Raw genomic sequence first — 19293 nt, forward strand, 5'->3', positions numbered from 1 at the left:
CGCGGAGAGAGAGTCTCCAATCAGAGCACTGAGAATGTCTCTAGAAGTTTCCTCACCCTCCCAGCTGTGGCCTAGCAGTCCTGAACCAGCTGACTGGGTGGAAGGAGCCAGAAAGACATACGCTGTTCCTCAACCTAGGTGCTACTGACATTTGGAGCTGAATAATTCTTTGTCTTGGGAGACTTTGTCAATAAATGAAGTGCATTGCAGGATGGTTAGCAACATCCCTGACCTCTACCCACCCCATGATAGTAACACCCTAGCCTCGAGAGGGACAACCAAATGTGTCTCTAGACATTGCCAACTGTCCGCAGGAGGTGTGGAATTATCCTGGATGAGACTGACTGATTTAACCTCAGGGAAATGACAAAGCAATGACCTTGCCACATATTTCCTCTAGGTAAATAGCTTGCAGCCCTAAATCAGCCTCAAACCAGCATTTTGAAAGCTGGAAGTCATGAATGGTTCACAACAGAAGTGGCACAGAGTGAAAATGCAGAGTCTTGGGCTCTAGAATCAGATTCTCTGGGGTGCTCGGGCCCAGGAAGCTATATTTTTTCACAAGAGCCCCACTTGTGAAAATTTACGAAGCATTTCCTACCTTTATTGAGGTATAATAGACAAATAAAAATTGCAAATATTTAAGGTGTACCAAATGACACCTTGTGATATACATACACATTGTGAAATGTTTACCACAATCCAGCTAATTGACACATCCATCACCTCACTTAGTTGCCATTTTTTGTGTGTAGTGAGAACACTATTGTCTTAGCAAATTCTGATTCTACGACACAGTATGACTAACTATAATCCCCGTGCCACACATTAGATCACCAGAACCTATTCACTCTATAACTGAAAGTTGGTGCCCTTTGACCAATATCTCCCCAATTCTCCCATCCTCTCCAGCCCCTGGCAACCACTATTCCACTCTCTGCTTCTGTGAGTTCAAATTTTTTTAGATTCCACACATAAATGAGATCATTCAGTCTTTCTGTTCCGGCTTACTTCACTTAGTATGCTGTCCTCCAAGTTCACCCATATTGTCGCAAATGGTAGGATTTCCTTCATTATGGCTGAATAATATTCCATTGTGCATGTGTCTATTACATATTCTTTATTCAATTATCTATGGACATACACTTAGGTTGTTTCCATAACTTGGCTACTATGAATAATGCTTCAATGAACATGGAAGTGCAGATATCTCTTCAAGATACTGTTTTCACTTCCTTTGGATATACATCCAGAAGTGGGATTGCTGATTTATATGGTAGTTCTATTTTTAATCTTTTGAAGAACCTCCATACTGTTTTCCATAAGGGAAACTTTCTAACATTGTACTATATGTTTGTTTTTATAGACTGTTTCCTCTATGAGAATGTGAGATCTCTGAGGGCAGGAATTAAATTGAGCACTCAATATGTATTTTGAGAAGTTCAAATTCTTTTTTAACAAGCTTATTGAAGTAAAATTTACATACCACAAAAATTTCACCTATTTTAAGTGTAGAAATCAATGGTTTTTAGTAAATTTGCTGGGTTGTGTAACTATCACCACAACCCAGTATTAGAATATTTTTTATCACACCCCCCCAAAAGCCCTCACGCCTGTTTATAATTAATCCCCATTCCTACCTCTAGCCCCAGGCAACCACTAAACTACTTTCTGTCTCTACAGATTTGCTTCTTATGGACATTTCATGTAATAGAACCATATAACATGTAGCTTTTTTCACTTAGCATAATTAAGTTTCATCCACGTTACTGTATCTGTATTACGTTCCTTTTCATTGCTGAGTCTTATTCCATCGTATGAATGAACCGCATTTATTTATTCATTCAATAGTTGATGGGAATTTGAGTTGTTTCCACTTTGGGGCTATTATGGAAAATGCTGCTTTGAGCATTCACATAAAGTCTTTGTGTGGACATACATGTTCATTCTTTTGGGTAGACACCTGGAGCCAAATTTCTGGATTGTGCAGTAAGCTTGTTTGCCTTTGTAAGAAAATGTCAAACTGTTTTCGAAACTCGTAATACCATCTTGCATTCCAGGTTGGGATCATTAACATCCATTTTACAGATGATGAAACCAGCTGAGACTTGCCAGTTGACACCCCTAGTCTACTTGGGTCATCAAATGTTCAATCTGTTTTTTTTTTTTTTTTTTTTGTACCTTAGAAAATGTATTCAACATCTATACCACAACTGCCACTGAAAATGAATCACATCCACCCCACTTAATTTCCCTTTTTGACAGATTTTACTATTCTTGGACAAGATATTTAGGGAAAGGTGGTGGAAGTCAGTGTCCGAATTTGGGGAAAGTACATTTGTTTTGTAGACAAATGACAAAACTGGCCAGGATGTGAGGATGGGAGGTGGATAGGAACCCTCTGAAGAGTACTCACACAGCAGTGGGTCCAGGCAACAGTTGTTCATGGATGACCATACTATTAGGGGACAGTGGAATGGGGAATTTACAAAGACAGAATCAGGCTAATGACATCTGAACCCCCTGATTAGTCTTAGTCAGCAGTAAAAGAGAGAGAGACAGACAGACATAATGTCCTCCTGGTGGAAGTTTCCAGCACCATCTATGAAGAATTGAAGCCAAAAGTATCAATTTTAAATCTGACTGGGGAAAGGAACATGATATAAGGAGATGCCATCAGCCAATACCAAACTATGAGAAACTCTCCAGAGCAAACAACTTGGTTTCTTCAACGAAAGAAAGAAAGAAAGAAAGAGAGAGAGAGAGAGAAAGAGAGAGAAAGAAAGAAAGAGAGAGCGAGAAAGAGAAAGAAAGAGAGAAAGAGAAAGAAAGGAAGAAAGAGAGAAAGAAAGAGAGAAAGAAAGAAAGAAAGAAAGAAAGAAAGAAAGAAAGAAAGAAAGAAAGAAAGAAAAAGAAAACAGAAGAGAGGAACCCTTGTTAAACCTCATTAAACAAGGTTAAATAGATAGTTAAACCTATCATTTAACAAGTAATGCTTCAGAAATTAACTTACTAAATGCCACGTGAGGACCTTGTTTGAATTCTGATTCAAATAAATAAAATGTTAAAACTGAGACAGATGGGGAAATTTTAACTCTGACTGATACTTTTGATAAGTATATTTGTGGTATTGTGGTTAAGTTTTTTAAAAAGCGTCGCTTTCTAAAATAAAAAGTGGCATATCTACAAATGAAATGTGATGTCTTCTGATTTTCTTAAAGATATTCAGTGAGTAATAATTGACTCAGAATGGATGGTAAAGGAGTAAAAGTTTGATAAGTAACAGGATATTTGTTCTGTAGAGTCTCAAAGTACCACCACACATGATACTTACTAATTACAAAGTGGAGAAACTTGGCAGATACCACCAAGTGATTAAAGTTAACTTGGCTAATAATGGGACCAACTGAGAAAAACACATCACTTCTGTAATATTTCTGCCAAAAATCCATAGCCTGAATGTAATCATGACAAAACATCAGATAAACCCAAGCTAAAGGACATTCTACCAAGTAACTGACCTATATTTTTCAAAAATGTAAAGGTCACAAAAGATAAAGATTCAGAAACTGTTCTGATTGAAGGAGATTGAAAAGATAACTGAATGCAACAAGTAGTATGGAATTTTATTTTGCTATAAAGGTCAGTAATGAGACAATTGGTGAAATCTGATTACTAAATTATCTGATTTTGATAATTTCACTGAGGTTATATAGGAGGGTGCCTTGTTCTTAGGAAACACAGGAAGTACTTAGGTGAATGAACGGATGGAGGAATGGTGAACGAATAGAAGTGTTGACTGAAAAATAGTATCAACTAAGTGTTTGATTTGGAAGGATTTATTTGGAAAAAAGAAAGAGTTGCAACCCAGAGCATGCAGACATGGCAAGCCACATGCAAAATCTGGCCTGTGTGCCAAGATAGAGGGATATTTATATAAAGAAAAAAGAAGTTAACAAAAGGGGAAATTAGAACCATAGAGCTTTACTATAGAGTTCTTCCTGTAGGGCTCTCTCATATAGGGTTCTCAGGATTATACAGAGGTGAGAACTTCCATAACCCTAGCTCCTCCCTTAGACCTTCTCGACTGATTATGCTTGCTTGAAGTTCCAGTTCATCTTAATGGAGAGAGAGGGAGAGAGAGAGAGAGAGAGAGAGAGAGAGAGAGAGAGAGAGATTGATTGATTTAGGGAGATGGATGGATGAACTGACGGACGGACGGATGGACGGGTAGACAGACAGAAGCCTGGACTGCTAGTAAGTAGTCACCCAGGACCAATTTCCTCTGAAATTCTTATATGAGAAATCCATTTCTCTTTCATAAGTTACTAAGATTTCGTGCTTCCTATTATTTGCAGGTGAGGCTAATCTTGTTATTATTAAAAGAAATATTCCAAAAACCATGAAGTGAAATGTGGAAGCTACCATGTCATTCATAACGATTGTGAGACATGAATTTTTATTGACTTGGTGGCATAACGCCAAGAGAGTTCAGCTGCCCAGAGGCTGTAGAAACCAGCGATGCGCAAGGTAGAATAGTTAATGGCCACACGTGACTATTTGCATTTAAATTAATTAAATGAAATTTAATTCCTGACATCTAGTTCCTGCATCACACTAGCCACATTTCAACTGCTAAATAGCCCAAGAGTGAGCAGGGCACATGTGGCAGAGTTCTATCAATGCAGAAAGTTCTGAGATTATGGAGTCTAGAACTCTCTCAGAATATGGTCCCAGGACGATGCCTGGTGGTGCTTGGTGAAAAACATGCATTGCTGGGATCACTCCAGAACTCCTCAGAGTCTCTCACTGCAGAGCCTAAGAATCGCCATTTTTGCAGGTTCTTCCAGGTGATTTTGATGCTTTTTAATATCCAACAGCATTCATAGGGAAAAGGAAGGTGAAAGTTATCTTGTGTACCTGTGGGTTGTTCCCTTCTGTTCTAGGCTCCAAGATTTGAGAGATATTAGCAAAGTAGGTCTTCAGACCAGGATATAGAGGAAGGTCAGCTGCGACTACGATTTTCACTCAAGGACTGCCTGGGTTCAAATCTCCACTCACATGCTACATGACCTTGGCAGTTCACTAGACCTCTGTGCCTCCATTTCCTTACCTGTCAGAGTGCTGGTGAGAGCGCCTATTCTACAGAGTACCGGAAAACTGTCGTCCCCCGTTTTATTTTCTTCACAGCACTTAACACTCACTGAAATGATCATCATTTACTTTTGCTTTCATTTGACAAACGTTTATTAGGCACCTGGTGTGTGCTAGACGCTGTTCTGGGGCCAAGCAGTGAGGATAGACACCAACCCCTGCTGCTGTGGAATTGGCATTCTAAAGGGGGAGATAGAAAATAAACAGGATGAAGCAAAATGTGTTGCATGCTAGAGAGTAGCAAGGGAGGCAGATAGGACAAGAAACGCACGCACGGCATGGCCAGAGGCCTCGCCCAGGTGCGGTATTTTAATATAGACCTGAAGGAGGAGAGAGGAGTCACAAAGATATCTGGGGAAAGATCATTCCAGACAGAGGGAAGAGCAGATGCAAAGGCCCTGTGGTAGGAACATGCCAAGTGCTGTTTAAGATGCTAGAGACACAGTGGTGAATAAGACGAATGCAGTCCTATCTTCTAAGTGTTTATATTTTAACGGGGGCGGGCGAGGCGATAAACTGATACATAATACACTGCAAGGTGATAAGCAGGCAAGGGGCTAGATAGAGAGGGAAGAATGCGGTCAGGCCAGGCGTCTTTGAGGAAGTGGCATTTGAGCATAGGCCTGAAGAGGAGACAGAGGAAGCGCAAGGGTATTTGGGGAAATTTTATTAACTCCAGCCTGGCCTGTGCCTACTCCTCCTCCCAATCTCAGCTAGGGCTCAGGTTTCCAAACAGAAGTTGTCTCTGAACCGCTGAGTTAGGGGAATTCCGACGGGGTGCAGGCCTCTCAGCCTCTGGATGCTGCCTGCCCCACTCTTCTCCTACTGGCTGCCCTAGTATTTGTGCTGGTCTTGCTGGGTGAGGCTTCAGCTTGGGGCCTTGTGCTCCCAGTCAAAGCTTCAGATCTTCAAAGGAGCCAGGGGCCCTGTGCCTCTGGGCAAAGGAGTAGGGTATCACTTGGAGCTGAGCTAGGAACACACCACCCAACTTCATCCCATATGGGCTTCTCCTGGTTCTGGCTGGGGCTGGTTGGAGCTGGCAGCCCACACTATCACGGCAAAGGAAGTTGAGGATCTTTCCTCTAGCTCAGTGGTGGAGCTGGCAGGATCTCGTCAGCCTACCCGAGTTCAAATCCAGACAGGCGCTGCCCCAACTGGCTGTGTGACCCTGAGAAGCTCACTTAACTTCTCTGAACCCACATCTCCATACCTCCTGAGGATTCATCTATGTGCCTGGAAAGTGCTTGATAAAGATCAGCCATTCCTCTGGGGAATACTGAACTCTGGAGCCATCTGGGCCCATGTTCCCCAAGATCTGGAGAGGGACATATACTTGGGATGGAGAAGGGGGCCCCCACCACTCACCAACTCTTTCTTTGAAGGAAAGTAGGGAGGTCTTGGACAATTGCTCTGGGGAAAGGCTGACGTTGACCCCATTTTCTCAGAAGCCACTGCAATCCTGCCCTGGGCGGGACTGGGCTGGGGTGCGAACACCGAATGGGAAGACTGGCAAAGGGTGAGTTGCCTGGGTGGAAGCCACGCTCCCCTGTCTCATCTGCCCCCAGCTATAGGGTGTTAATGGGGGTACTGCCACCTTAAGCCTAAAAAGACAACAAGCATCAGAAAGAGAAATTGAACCGTTTATTGGCCTGGGCCTGGTCTCAGGCATGGGGCAGTGGGGGAGCAGGCATCTGGGGAGCTGAATGAAGGGAGACAAGCCCCCGACTGGCTCCTTGCCCCCCAGAGACCCCCCCACCTTTGCATTCACAAGAAATCATTTGGAGGCATGAGATTTCCTTCCCCAAGGTGAGCTGCAGTCCCGCTCTCAAGTGAGGAGATGAGCCAGCGATGACGGGGTCCATATAGGGCCAGGCCTCTCCCCTCTTTGGCAACGTCAACACAAACATGAGGAGTCAGAACAGCATCCATTCTGGGGAAACATGGTAGGGACAGGGGGTTGCAGGCATCACTCATACACACACTCGGACATTGACAGACACACATAAATATACATTTGTACCGCAATGACCCTTCTACCTATCCACAGGATTTAGCAAAGTCCTTCTGGGGCAGTTGAGAGGAGAGACCCCACAAGTGTCCTCGGCATCCCCACTCCCTGCTCTGTTCAATACAACTCGAAAGGAGGCACAGTGAGCTCAAGGCTGCCCTGCTTCGGGATATCTGGTACCTCGGCTGGGGCTGGAGGTGGGTGTAGCTTGGGGGTGGTTTTTTTTTTTTGAGGGGGTGGAAGGGTCCTGGGCTAACAGCTTCCCTAGAACTTTCTCAAGTTCTACCCTTTGTCACTGAGAGACCCAGAGCCCTCTTCAGTACCCCAGATTGTTTTTTCCAGCCCTTGGTGATTCATCTGCACCCCAAATAGTGCAATTGGCCAATGAGGTATGCAAATGCGGTCCAGCCCCCCACATCCACCCCATGGTTTCCTGACATCTCGTGGATTAAGAAGAAAGGGAAGAAATGGCCCAAACGGCAGCTGGTGACATTTGAGGAAGCTGTGGATTTGGGCCTTGGGAACTTAGCTGGGGCCGTCTGGACACGCAGGGAGGAGGCCTCCAACCCCCCAGGACAGTGGTTACATGGAAGTGGGCCTGAGGTTTCCAGGAGAAGGTGGTAAGGCCGGTAAATTCAGAGAAAGAAGTCTGGCACAGGGTGGAGGATCAGACAGTCATGAAATGAAATTCTTTGTACCAGGCTGTAAATTGCTCCTGCCCTGAGCAACTCTTGAGTGTCTGTCCGCTGTTACCTGGGCCCTTTCCAGGTCTCTCAGACCTCCCATGATCCAGTTCTGAAGGGGTCATGCCGGTCATTGCACTGGCCTCCAGGACCCTGCTGCAGCTCTGCCATCCAACTGGTCAGTGCCTCAGCCAGCCATCCCAGGTGTGAAATATTTTCAATATTACCCAGGTCTGTGGAATGGGCCATCTTGCTTGGCAGCCCTGCATCTCTGTCCACGGTCACCCAGCGCCTCTCCACAGAGCTCTCTGCCATGGCCTGGTTGTCAGCCCACTTGTCCCTCAAACCACTGTGTTGCCCTCCAGAATCGTGGGTGATGTAGGCATGTGGGTGCCCCTCTCTAGTGAGCTGGAGCTGCGGAGGGGCAAGAGGTGGTGGCCCGGGGTCCCGCTCCGCCGTCCTTGCACCCCTGCTGCCTGCCGCCAGCACTGCAGTGGCCGCAGTACCTCCCGCCGCAGGTCCCGGCTACACCACGTGTAGATGACAGGGTTGAGCAGTGAGTTGAGGGTGGCAAAAGCAAAGAAGTAGTGGGCCTTGTAGAGAATAGGGCAGGAGTGCACGGGACAGGCATAGTCTAGGAGGAGGATGCTAAAGGCAGGCAGCCAGCAGACAATGAAGACACCTAGCACGATGGTGACCGTCTTGAGCAGGGCCAATGTCTGTGGGCCAGCCACATCGGCATGGCTAGAGCGGACCACGCAGTAGATGCGGATGTACAGAACTACGATGGCCAATAAGATGGCAGAGAAGATGGTTACCACACAAAGCACATAGTGCTTGGCGTAGAGTGGCAGAACAGTGGAGCAGGCCTCGAGGTGACCCAGGCAGTTCCAGCCAAGGATGGGCAGGCCACCCAGAGCCAGGGAGATGAGCCACGAGGCCGCGATGAGCAGCAGCATGCGGCAGCTCTTGTCACTGCCGTAGAGCTTGACCTTGGCAATGGCCACATGCCGCTCAATGGCAATGGCCAGGAGGCTGAAGACAGAGGCGGAGAGTGTGATGAAGGCTGAGCCCTCACGGGCGAACCACTGTACAGGTGTCAGCCGCAATGTGACAGAGCCTGAGAGCAAGGTATTGGCTATGAAGGCCACGCCTGCCAGCAGGTCCGAGGCAGCCAGGTTGCCCAGGAACAGATACATGGCCGAGTGGAATTTGCTGTTGCGGGCAACTGCAATGAGCACCAGCAGGTTCTCCACCACGATGGCACAGCACAGGATGATGATGAGGGCCGAGGCCACCTTGCGGGAGGGTGTCTCCTGTGTGTCCAGTGTCTCCTTGGTGTAATTATAGTGCTCCTGGACCTTGGTGGGGCTTAAGTACTCTGAGTACAGGCTGCCCATGGTCGGGCTCAGTGGCCGGCTGGGGCCATGGGGCTGTCGGAGCTGCAGAGAGAACAGACAGACAGATAGACAGACAGGTCAGTGCTGTGGCTCTGACTTTGGACAGCTATGTTTCAAGTCCCAGCTCCATCACTCTTCACTGAGTGACCACATGAAGTCAGAATTATCATGATCCCCCCTTTACAGATGGCAAACCCAGAGAGGTCAATTCACTTTTCCCAAAGTCTCAAAGCTAGTAAGTGGCAGAGCCAAAGAGACCCACTTCAAAGCCTCTATAACGTCTAGGGTATACTGTCCCTCAAAAGCTCCCCGCAATGGCATAAAGGACACAAAGTGGACTTCCAGAAGCCTTGCCCACCCACCCACCCAGAGAGTAGGCTGTGGGCGGAAACTGGTGGGTTTGCTTCTTTTCTTGAATACACTGGAGCCCTGGGCCACAAGCAGCCTGCCAACCTGGGTCAGCAAGATGCTCACCACTGATAGCACCATCCCCTGCTTATTACCACCCACTGCTCTAGATTTCAGGCTGGGGCTAAGCCTTGAGGCCATGGGTGCTCCCAAGATAAGGTCTTGGGGAGACAACAGGATGGCCCTGAGGTTCAAGTATCCCAGAGGTCGCGTCATCTTGAAGGGCATCGACCTTGAAGGCAATCCAGGATTCAACACCACTCTACCTCCGACATGATGTGGGACCTTGGGCAAGTCACTTGACATGTGGCTTTAATGTTCTCATCTGTGCAATAGGGAGAAGAAAGCCCACTTCCTAGGAGTGATGGGGAAATCTTGTTGAATAATGCACAAGGTACCATTAGCACATAGCAAGCACTCAAAAAATATTCTTAGCTCCCTTCTTCCTGTCCCACATTGCTCAGAACTAGGTGCTCTCCACCCAATCTTTTGGGAGAGAATGTTGACTGAGCCAGGCAAGATTGCCAACAGCCTGTTCTCATCAGCACCATCTAGCCCTGCCCTTGGACAGAGGGTCTCAGCAGGGAGGGCAGGGCGCTGGCACCTCCCCCTCCCCAGCGAAGATGAAATCCAGATGTGAGGCCCCTGGAACAAACAGGGTGGAGTCCTTGATCCCCAGTCACATCCGGTGTGGGGCAAGCTGGGAGGGGGTGATGGGATGGGGGAGCCACAGGAGACCGGTCTGGGAGGTCCTGGCTAGGAGGATGGGGCAGCTGTGCTGAAATCATGTGAGCTGTGAAGGGGCGTGCAACCTCGCGGGTAGTGGGGACGGTATTTGTTTCCATGAAAGCCTGAGTCACCCTCCCCCCTCCCGCCCCCCAAGGAAAACTGAGCTGTTGGGGGAAGGGGCGGGAAGAGGCGCGTGGGCAGAGGATGAGAGGCAGACATCATGGCCTCCCTCTAGCTTGGGGCGGGGGTGGTCTCAGAGGTGCTAGTGCCTTTCAGGAGGGGGAGCCAGGAGTAAGCTCCAGCTGCAAGCTAAATGGGAGAGGGGGAACCACGGGAAGAGCCCTCCCCAAGTCCCTGGAAACTCGCCTGGCAAGGCCTGGCAAGGACCACGTGCCCGCCAGGAGCTGCGTTCCAGAAAAGTCTGGTTAGGCAGGTTCCTAGTGAGCCCGGGATTGATGGGGGGCTTCCGGGGTCACTCAGCCATCTCTGTCCCCAGCCAGACAGAAGCAGCTGCTCCCCCTGGACGAAGGGACATCCGTCCTAGTTAAGGAACAGAGAAGGGCTTGTGCGCATCCCCAAGGACTGCCACCCCGCCCAGATCGCTACACAGAGGCCCCTTGTTTCCCTGTTGGATGGACAGAGCACCCTGATGCCCTCTGCCTGCTGCAGTCCGCCCTGGGCTGACTTGGCCCAGGCCTGGCCTTACTAGACCAGCCTCGAGCCAGAAACAGTACGCGCCAGGAATGGCTAATTTTCAATCCCAAGGCATTGAGTAATTCGCCTTGGCCTGAGCTTTACATCCTCGGCATCTGATTGGCCTATTTCGGGGTGCTCTGCAGCTAGCACTCCCAAATAGGCTGGTTCTTTCTAAGCAGCTGGAGCTCGCTTCTTTCCCAGGAGAGTTAAGGCAGTGTGGATGTCCCAGAGGAGAGTCTGAACTGCAGCCTGACCCCGCCGGGTCACACCCGGACCAGACGACCCCAGGCTGCCCTGGCCTACTGGGCCCCACTTGGGGTTATAAACTAAGAATCAAGGACCAGTCACAGGCCTGAGAAGCACCCTTGCCAGTGGGGTGAGAAGCCCAGGGCTGCCCTGTGGCCACCACCCCTCCCTTCTTGACATGAGGCCACCACTCTTTCCAGTCTGGCGGCCAAAAGAAAGATTTATGACCCTTTCTTGCAGAAATAAGGAATGGGTTCAGCCCTTGAACCCCAAAGACTGATGAAAAAGTCTGTCTTCTTCCCTGGGAGGCACTGCACCCTCACTTTTTGCAGCCTCAGGAGCCTGTCAAGGCATCCTCAGAAGGAGGGGTGGCTCTTCTCATTCGAGAAGGGGAAACTGAGGCCCATGCTGTCTCATCTTTCCCACTAGGACTTTGCTAAAGGGGGAGCTTAAGGCAGGTTGGCACTTCCCAGAAAAGAAGCCGGCCTGGAGGATGGGGCTGGCAGTCACTCTCAGGCAAATACAGGCCTTGCCTGCCTCCCCTCCCTCTGCCAGGCTCCCAGAACTAGCTACGCACAGGACCTGTCTCCTCTTTACCTTCACCAAGGCAGCCCTGACTTCCTCCCAGAGGCTCAGTAGAAGTTATTGGGTTCAGAACCAGGAAATGACCAAGAACTGGAGCGAGAGGGAGAAGTCACAGGGTTTGGAGGGAAGGGAAGAGAGACAGATGAAGACTGTTCAGGGGAGATTAGGAGGCAGGAAGGCGATGGGAAGCACAGTGGCTTCCAGGAGCACCTCCCCCAAGCTCCACTGAGGCAGGCCCTGTGGTTATGGTTCCCGGTGGTCACTCACTGATCCCATGCCTCTCCCCTAGGACAGCCAGCCCCTCAACCCTTTCTTTTGGTTTCCCCTCAGCTGTCAGGCCCCCACCCAGCCGCCAGGGGGAGCTTTTTCAATTTAGAGCTCCAATGTCACTCCTGAACTGCTCTCCCAGGGTCACGCCACTCCAACCACACAGGCCGCCCCCACCTCAGAGCCTTTGCCCCTACCGTGCCTCCACCTTGCATGCCCTTTTCTCAAATTCCTGACCTTTGTTACCTTAACAGTACTTGGCAATTTTGAAAATTATGAATGTACAATATTTCTAGTTTTCTGTCTGGCTTCCAGGGTAGACCGACGTGTCGGAGGCCAGGGACCAAGTCCATTTTCAGCCCCTTTGGAATGATGCCTAGCATATAGAAGGTGCTCAGAACACATGTAAGGTAGATGAATAGATCAATGAATGGATGAATAAACGCACGCATGCATGTATGCATGAACGAGGCCTCCGTGGCCCCAGAAGGTGGAGACTCCTAAACTCAGCCAAGCCCCAAACAACAGCAAAGGAGGCCGGAGCGGCCACTGGTCTGATGGCAGCGACCCCCCACCCCCACCAGACAACAGGACCCGCCCCCGCCTTCGGGCCACAGTCTCGGCCTTCTTATCTGGCCGTGGAATGCGCGGTATCCACACTCCAGGCCGCTGGGGCTGCGGCTCCTCTCTCCCGCGACAGCCGCACGCTCCGAACCTCCACATCTCCAAGTGGGATGGGGGGAATCCTCTCCGTCCCGCAAGGGGCCCTGCCTCAATATTCCCGGAGGACTTAGGGGGTGTGGTAGGGGCGATCTCGGCTGCAGTCGCACCGCGAATTCTGCACTCGCATCGCGCCACGCGGGGGGCCGTGGGCTCAGAGCGTCGCGCCTGAAGCATCTGACTAGGGCAGAGTCGGGGGAGGGGGTGGAAATCCCCGAGTGAGTCAACTCGTGCAGGAGGAGGGGGCGAAGCCCCGACGCTCGGCTGAGCCCGGTACCCAGCGCGATCCGCGCCACGCGCGCCTCACCCACGCCCCATCCCCGGGCCCCAAGGGAAAGAAGCGTCGGAGCCACGCAGTCCCGTTCCCTTTCCTTCCAGAACAAAGCCAAGCCCTCGCGAGGAGACTGAAGAAGACGAACTACTCGAGGAAACTGAGACAGAGAGCCAGACAGGCAGGAGGGGGCGACTGCCCTCCGCCGGGGGCCTGCCCCTTGCCTTGGAGGCTCGGCGTCGCACAGCACATTTTGCCCACGCCCAGCTGGAGTCTGCCAGGAGGGGCCCCCTCCGCCCCATACACACTCCCCAAACCCGCGTCCCCAGGCTCGCAGTCCTGCCTCCCTGTCTCCAGCCGAAAGCTCTCGGATTCTGCCTTCTCAGCGCCAACTTCCTGCCACTAGGAAAGGCGGGGAGCGCAGTCTGGAGGTTCGCGGCCGAGGAAGTGGGGTTGCCTGGAGTCGTGGAGAAGGAGCACTACTTCCTTAGTGCAGCAGGAGCACAGCGACACTTGCGCGTCCCGAAGCGCCCAGAGCCTCAGCCAGACACTCCATCCCCAGCTCGGATATCAGAACTTCAGAGGACCGGGCCCGCCCTTTCTGCCACCCCCTCGTTACGCACGCTCACCTGGCTAAACTGGCCCGGGTCCCTGCCCTGGCCGGAGAGGCTTTGGCGTCTGCGTCCCCGGGACGGCCGCGGCTAGGGCTGAGGCTGCCCGCCGGGCTCGGCTGTGTCCCGGGGCTGGGGACCCAGCGCGCAGGCCGGGCGGGGAGAGACACAGCCTTGGCCCCCCACTAGCCCCGCCCTCCTCTCCTCCCCTTTCGGGCGTCGGCAATAGAATCCAGATGTGACTGGTCTGCTAGGCTCTGGTAGGGTCCCTTTGTTCGCACCCCTCCACCTCCGCCTGCGCTGCCCCTCCCAGCCCCCTCCCGTGAGAACCCGCTGGCGCATGACGTCATGAAGCCCCGTGACTTCACGTCGCTCCTGGCCAGGTGGCCTGAACCTGAAATAGCTGGCTCCAAGTACAGCCATCCTCTTGGCCCATCCCTGGGACCGTGGAGGAGAGCACGGGATCCCCTTTATTTACTTTACAAGGAACCATGAAGCACCTACTAAGTGTTAACGCCCCAAATAGGCATTAAGCGCCTACTGTGTGTTCTTTTAAAAAATAAAGTTCCAACCATGTGCTACGCCCTGCCCCAAAGACAGAACTCATTTTTGCCTTGCTAGGATCCCAGAACTGAGGTGCTGTCCTTTCTCCCTTAGAAAACGGGGCACCAAACAGTCTACCTTGCCTTTGTCGATGGGATGGATGGATGTCCCGCTCTCGCTGCGGTGGACCAGCAGGCCCAGGTTGCGCCCTGCCTTCCAAGTTGGGGCCAATCTTCTGAGGAGTTTTTGAGTTTCCCTCCTTCAACCTTTAAGGAGGGAACTATTTGTGAAAACGCATACGTAATCTGCTTATATATTTATTTACCAAATACATTAAGCATCTGCTATGTTCCAGACACTATTCTAAAGGCTAGAGACATATCAGGAGGGAACAGAACAGGCAAAACTTCCTGTCCGCTGCAGAGCTGATGTTCTACTGGCGGTGCACAGAATATCCGGAATATTGCAGGAAGAAGAAATTGGTGAGTTTCCCAGGAGAGGACCTGAAAGATAGGGGACAAGGCATGGGACGGAGGCTGCTTTCGTTCTATGAATCCTTTGTACCTTTTGATTTTTGCAACATGTACATCCGTGCCCTATTCCAATAATAAATTAAATTAGAAAGTAAGCCTGCTTGATACCCAGATGGGAGGGAGGGGGTAAGTGCACTCTTCTGTATGTATATTCTACTTCAAAAGAGCAAAATAAAGAAAAGAGATGTCTGCACTCCCATGTTCACTGCAACATTATTCACAATAGATAAGATATGAAAACAATCTAAGTGTCCCACAATGGATGGACGGATAAAGAAGATGTGATATATGCGTATATTTTTCCATGTATATAAAATATAAATAGTGGAATATTATTCAGCCTTAAAAAATGAAAGTTTGTCACTTGGGACAATATTGGTAGACATTATGCTAAGTGAAATAAGCCACAGAGAAAGACAGATAGTGCATGGTATCACTTATATGTGAAATCTAAAAAAGAAAGTTAAACTCATAGAAACAGAGAGTAGGAAAGTGGTTGCCAGGGGCTGGGGTTGGGGAAATAGGGAGAGGTGGTAAATGATACAAACTTTCAGCAGTAAGATGAATAAGTTCCGAGGATCTAATGCGAAACATAGTGACTATGGTTGATAATACTGAATGATATCACTGAAGTTTGCTGAGAGTAGAACTAAAATGTTCACACATAAACACATACCAAACAAACAAACAAATCCAACAGCTAAAAATGAGATGATGGATGTGTTGATTAACTCAACGGGGGGGGGGGGGCTCTTTCAGAATGTATATGTATATCAAATCGCCATGATGTGCACTTTAAATATCTTACAATTTTATATGTCAATGATACCTCAATAAAGCTGAAATTAAACAAACAAAAAAATATTAAGGCTGCTTGATACCCAATAAATGCAACCAATAAAAAGAAGAGAGAAGGAAGGTGTACTTTTCTGAATGTATATTATACTTCATAAAGAATATTGAAAAGCAAAATGACAAAAAAGGGAATTAAAATGGATCCATTAACGCCTATTAAAAAAATTAAAATGGACTATATACTGACGTGAAATTGTTTTCAACATGTGAAGTTGAAAAAAGCACAATGTAGACAGTTTGCTTCGTTTGCCTGCATTTCTGGATGTATTTATAAGGGCTATATAAATATGCACACATTTGCCTGGGGGTCACAGGCACAAGACACTGATCACAGCTGTTACCCTTAGGGAGGGAAACTAGCGGGGCAGGGGAACAGGTGAGAAGTCACCAGACTTTTCATGCTGTACCCTGGGGGACTGTGAAATTTTTAGCTCATATTACCAATTCAGAAAGTTTACAGAGACATGAAAAATCAAAAGGTAATAAATCACCAGGCTTCTAATTGTAAAATCATCCCTGTACTACTACTACTACTACTACTACTACTACTACTACTACTACTACTAATATCAATAAACAATAACATTGTTAATAAACTTAGCCATATTATTCAACATACCAATATTAACAAGCTTATTCTAAGAGTAAATATGTTTACATTTTTAATAAAGAAATGTATATTAAGAATCAATAGATTAATGCTGCATATATACATACCTATACAGCATTTATATTCATATAATGCAACAACGTATAATGCCCTGTGCTGGCTCTGGTGATGCCTTGTTGGTTTCTGCCATCCAGAGCTGACAGTCTGATGGAAGAGACAGCGAAGAAACCAACAGTTCTAACACAGGTCAGTAGAGCTTTGACATGGAGATAAGAAAAGACAGACAGTGATTTTGCTCCTTTTTCTGGACCAGATTTCAGTGTCCACTCAGTCCTGGGCCAGGCCTTGGGGTCCACTCAGACCTCAGCAAAATCTTACCAAATCCTCTGCCAAGTGAAGTATGTTGCCTGTGCAGCCTCTCAAAACCAGGTGTTCAACCCACAGGGGACAAGGCCCAGAGAAAACTGGGTCCCTTCCTCATCAGGGAGCTATCAGAGCGGAAATCTAAGCTTTCTTCTGTAGGGACCTGAAGGCTGGGGAGGAAGTGCCCCCCCACACCCGCCGCCGCAACTTGCCTAGGCTGGCTCAGCAGTTTACCATCCCCCAAGGGATCTGGGGGTTGGGGTGATGTCAAGGCCACAGATATATCCGGTGTCTGTTAGGGGGACTATGGCTCCACAGAGGTGATGCCCTCAGGGACACACAGATGCACCTACGAGCAACTTCTGCGCTCCTCAGCAGCCTCCGCCTCTCACTTCTGGAGCAGCATGAAGTCTCCACCAGATCAGCTGAGGGAATGGGCTGGAGAACTAGAAAACACTGGAAGCCTAGACTTCCTGATAGTCTGGGGGCATCAAGGTGGAAGCTGGGCCCTGCTCTAGGCGGACACCTGAGTGAGAAAACAGTAGAAGAGGAAGGAAACAGGACACTTCTCTTGGAGAACTCCCAGGGAGGGGAAATAGAGGTGAAGGAAGAGGCTTAAACCAGCCTCCACTAATTATAGGGCCACTGACAATAATGGCTAAAGCTCACAGGACTTGTTCTGTGCTGGGTACGGGTCTGTGAACCCTCATAACCCTAGGAGGTGGGGGATGTTATAATCATCATCCCATTGTTTTAAATAGACTATTTTTAGGACAGTTTTAGGTTCACCGCAAAAAGTACAGTGATTTTCCATACAGCCCCTGCTCCCAGGCGTGTAGAGCCTTCCCCGCCATCAACACAGCACCAGAAAGGTGCATTTGTTATAATTGATGAACCTACATTAACACATCATTATCACTCCAAGCCCGAGTTTACATGGGGGTCCACTCTTGGTGTTGTACATTCTATGGGTTTGAACACACATATAATGAAATGTATCCATCATTACAGTAGGAGTTTCACTGCCATAAAAATTCTCTGTGCTCCACCTATCACCTCCCTCTCCCGAATCCCTTGTGACCCCTGATCTTTTTACTGTCTCCATAGTTTCACCTCATCTCATTTTAAAGATGAAGAAACTGAGACACAGAGTAGTGGGAACATTTGAACTTGTTCATCCCCAGTCCTCACCCCAGTCCTGATGTAGTGACCCCCTTCCCGGCCCCAGCGGGTCAGAAAGGTGATGGTTACCACTCAGGACCACATGGGTCACTGGTGAGATGTAATCCAGGTGAGGAGAACCCGCTGATCTCTGATCCCACCCCATCCCAAATTTTGTGAACTTCCTGAAAGCAACGAGGCCCAGGCCTATCCTCCATCCACCCTGGGCCTCCACTGTCCCCCAGCCCCCAGCTCTCGGCTTTTGGCAAGAGAAACTGCATAAAAAGAAGTGTCTGAGACAGGTCCCAACTTTCTCATCATCAACCCGGCACTGGGGGAAGGGGCCCCAGCTGCAGAGAAGCTTTCCAGATGCTGATCTTGGCAGGCACTGGGGAGGCAGCAGCCTCATCTCCTCTGTCCATGGGCTAGGGGCTCACTTTCAGCTTCAGGAATGGGCTGGGAGGCTCCTGGTGGAGGCCAGTCCCTGCCACGTCTGTATCAGATGTGGTCTTGGCCCTTCCAGCCTGGGAAGGGTGGGCTCTCTCTTCTGGACACGTGAGGCATGCACTGTTAAGGAATAGGGAAGCATCAGTGTCCCACTTCTCAGCAAGCTCCCCCACTCAGCATCATAGTAACAGCCGACACGTATATACTGTGCCAGTTAGTGTCCTAAAAGCTTTGCAAATATCAACCCATGAAAAGCTCACAGCAGCTACCTCAACTAGGGAATGAACAGACAAGCTGCAGTCCATCCTTACGCGGAAGACCACACAGGAATATATTTGGAACTAACTTCTAGTTCGGAACTAGTCATATATAACAGCACAGATAAATATCAAATGCATTAGAATGAGGGAAAGAAGCCAGATACAAAAGGCTACACGGTGTATGATTCTATTTCTATGATGTTCTAGAAAAGGCCAAACTACAGGAAAAGTAAACAGACCAGTGGCTGGCAGAACCTGGGGATGGGTGAGAATTTGACCACAAAAGGGCACGAGGAATTTTTTGCTGACGGAACCATTTTATATCTTGATCATGCTGGTGGTTATGTGACTATATATGTTTGTAGAAACTTGCATAACTGTACACTGAAATGGAAAGACTTTAATGTAACCAAATTGTATCTTAAACAAAATCCCTCACAGCTGCCTTACATCAGGAAAATAGAAGTACCTCAACTAGAGGAGATTTAATTTAGAAATTAGCACATTGGGATGTGTCCAGTGGGAGATGCTACCAGGAGCAGTTGGGGAGAAACATCCTGGCTTCTCCCATCCTCCTGCCTTCTGATCTACCCTCAGTGCTGGCCACTGGAGAAATCTGGGCAGAAGCCAGTGGACAAGGGAGAGGTCTTGCGCAGGGACAGAGCAGAGAATGGGTGATCTGAGGACACACAGACTCAAGCTGAGCACAAACCTTGTGATGTAGGGGCAACTATACCCCATTT

At 48.8% G+C, this 19293-nt stretch overlaps 1 protein-coding gene across 1 annotated transcript; it reads right to left on the reverse strand.

The window, feature by feature from the left end:
- Positions 1-6773: 6773 nt before the first annotated feature.
- S1PR2 (sphingosine-1-phosphate receptor 2) lies at positions 6774-14049 on the reverse strand. The gene is made up of 2 exons (XM_011380251.2): positions 13797-14049; positions 6774-9287 (listed from the first exon to the last, which is right to left on the reverse strand). The coding sequence occupies exon 2, from the start codon at positions 9243-9245 to the stop codon at positions 8187-8189; it is 1059 nt and encodes a 352-aa protein (XP_011378553.1). The 5' UTR covers positions 9246-9287; positions 13797-14049; the 3' UTR covers positions 6774-8186.
- Between the last annotated feature and the right edge of the window lie 5244 nt (positions 14050-19293).

The sequence above is a fragment of the Pteropus vampyrus genome, unplaced genomic scaffold (assembly GCF_000151845.1).
Source record: "Pteropus vampyrus isolate Shadow unplaced genomic scaffold, Pvam_2.0 Scaffold391, whole genome shotgun sequence".
NCBI classification, from domain to species: domain Eukaryota; kingdom Metazoa; phylum Chordata; class Mammalia; order Chiroptera; family Pteropodidae; genus Pteropus; species Pteropus vampyrus.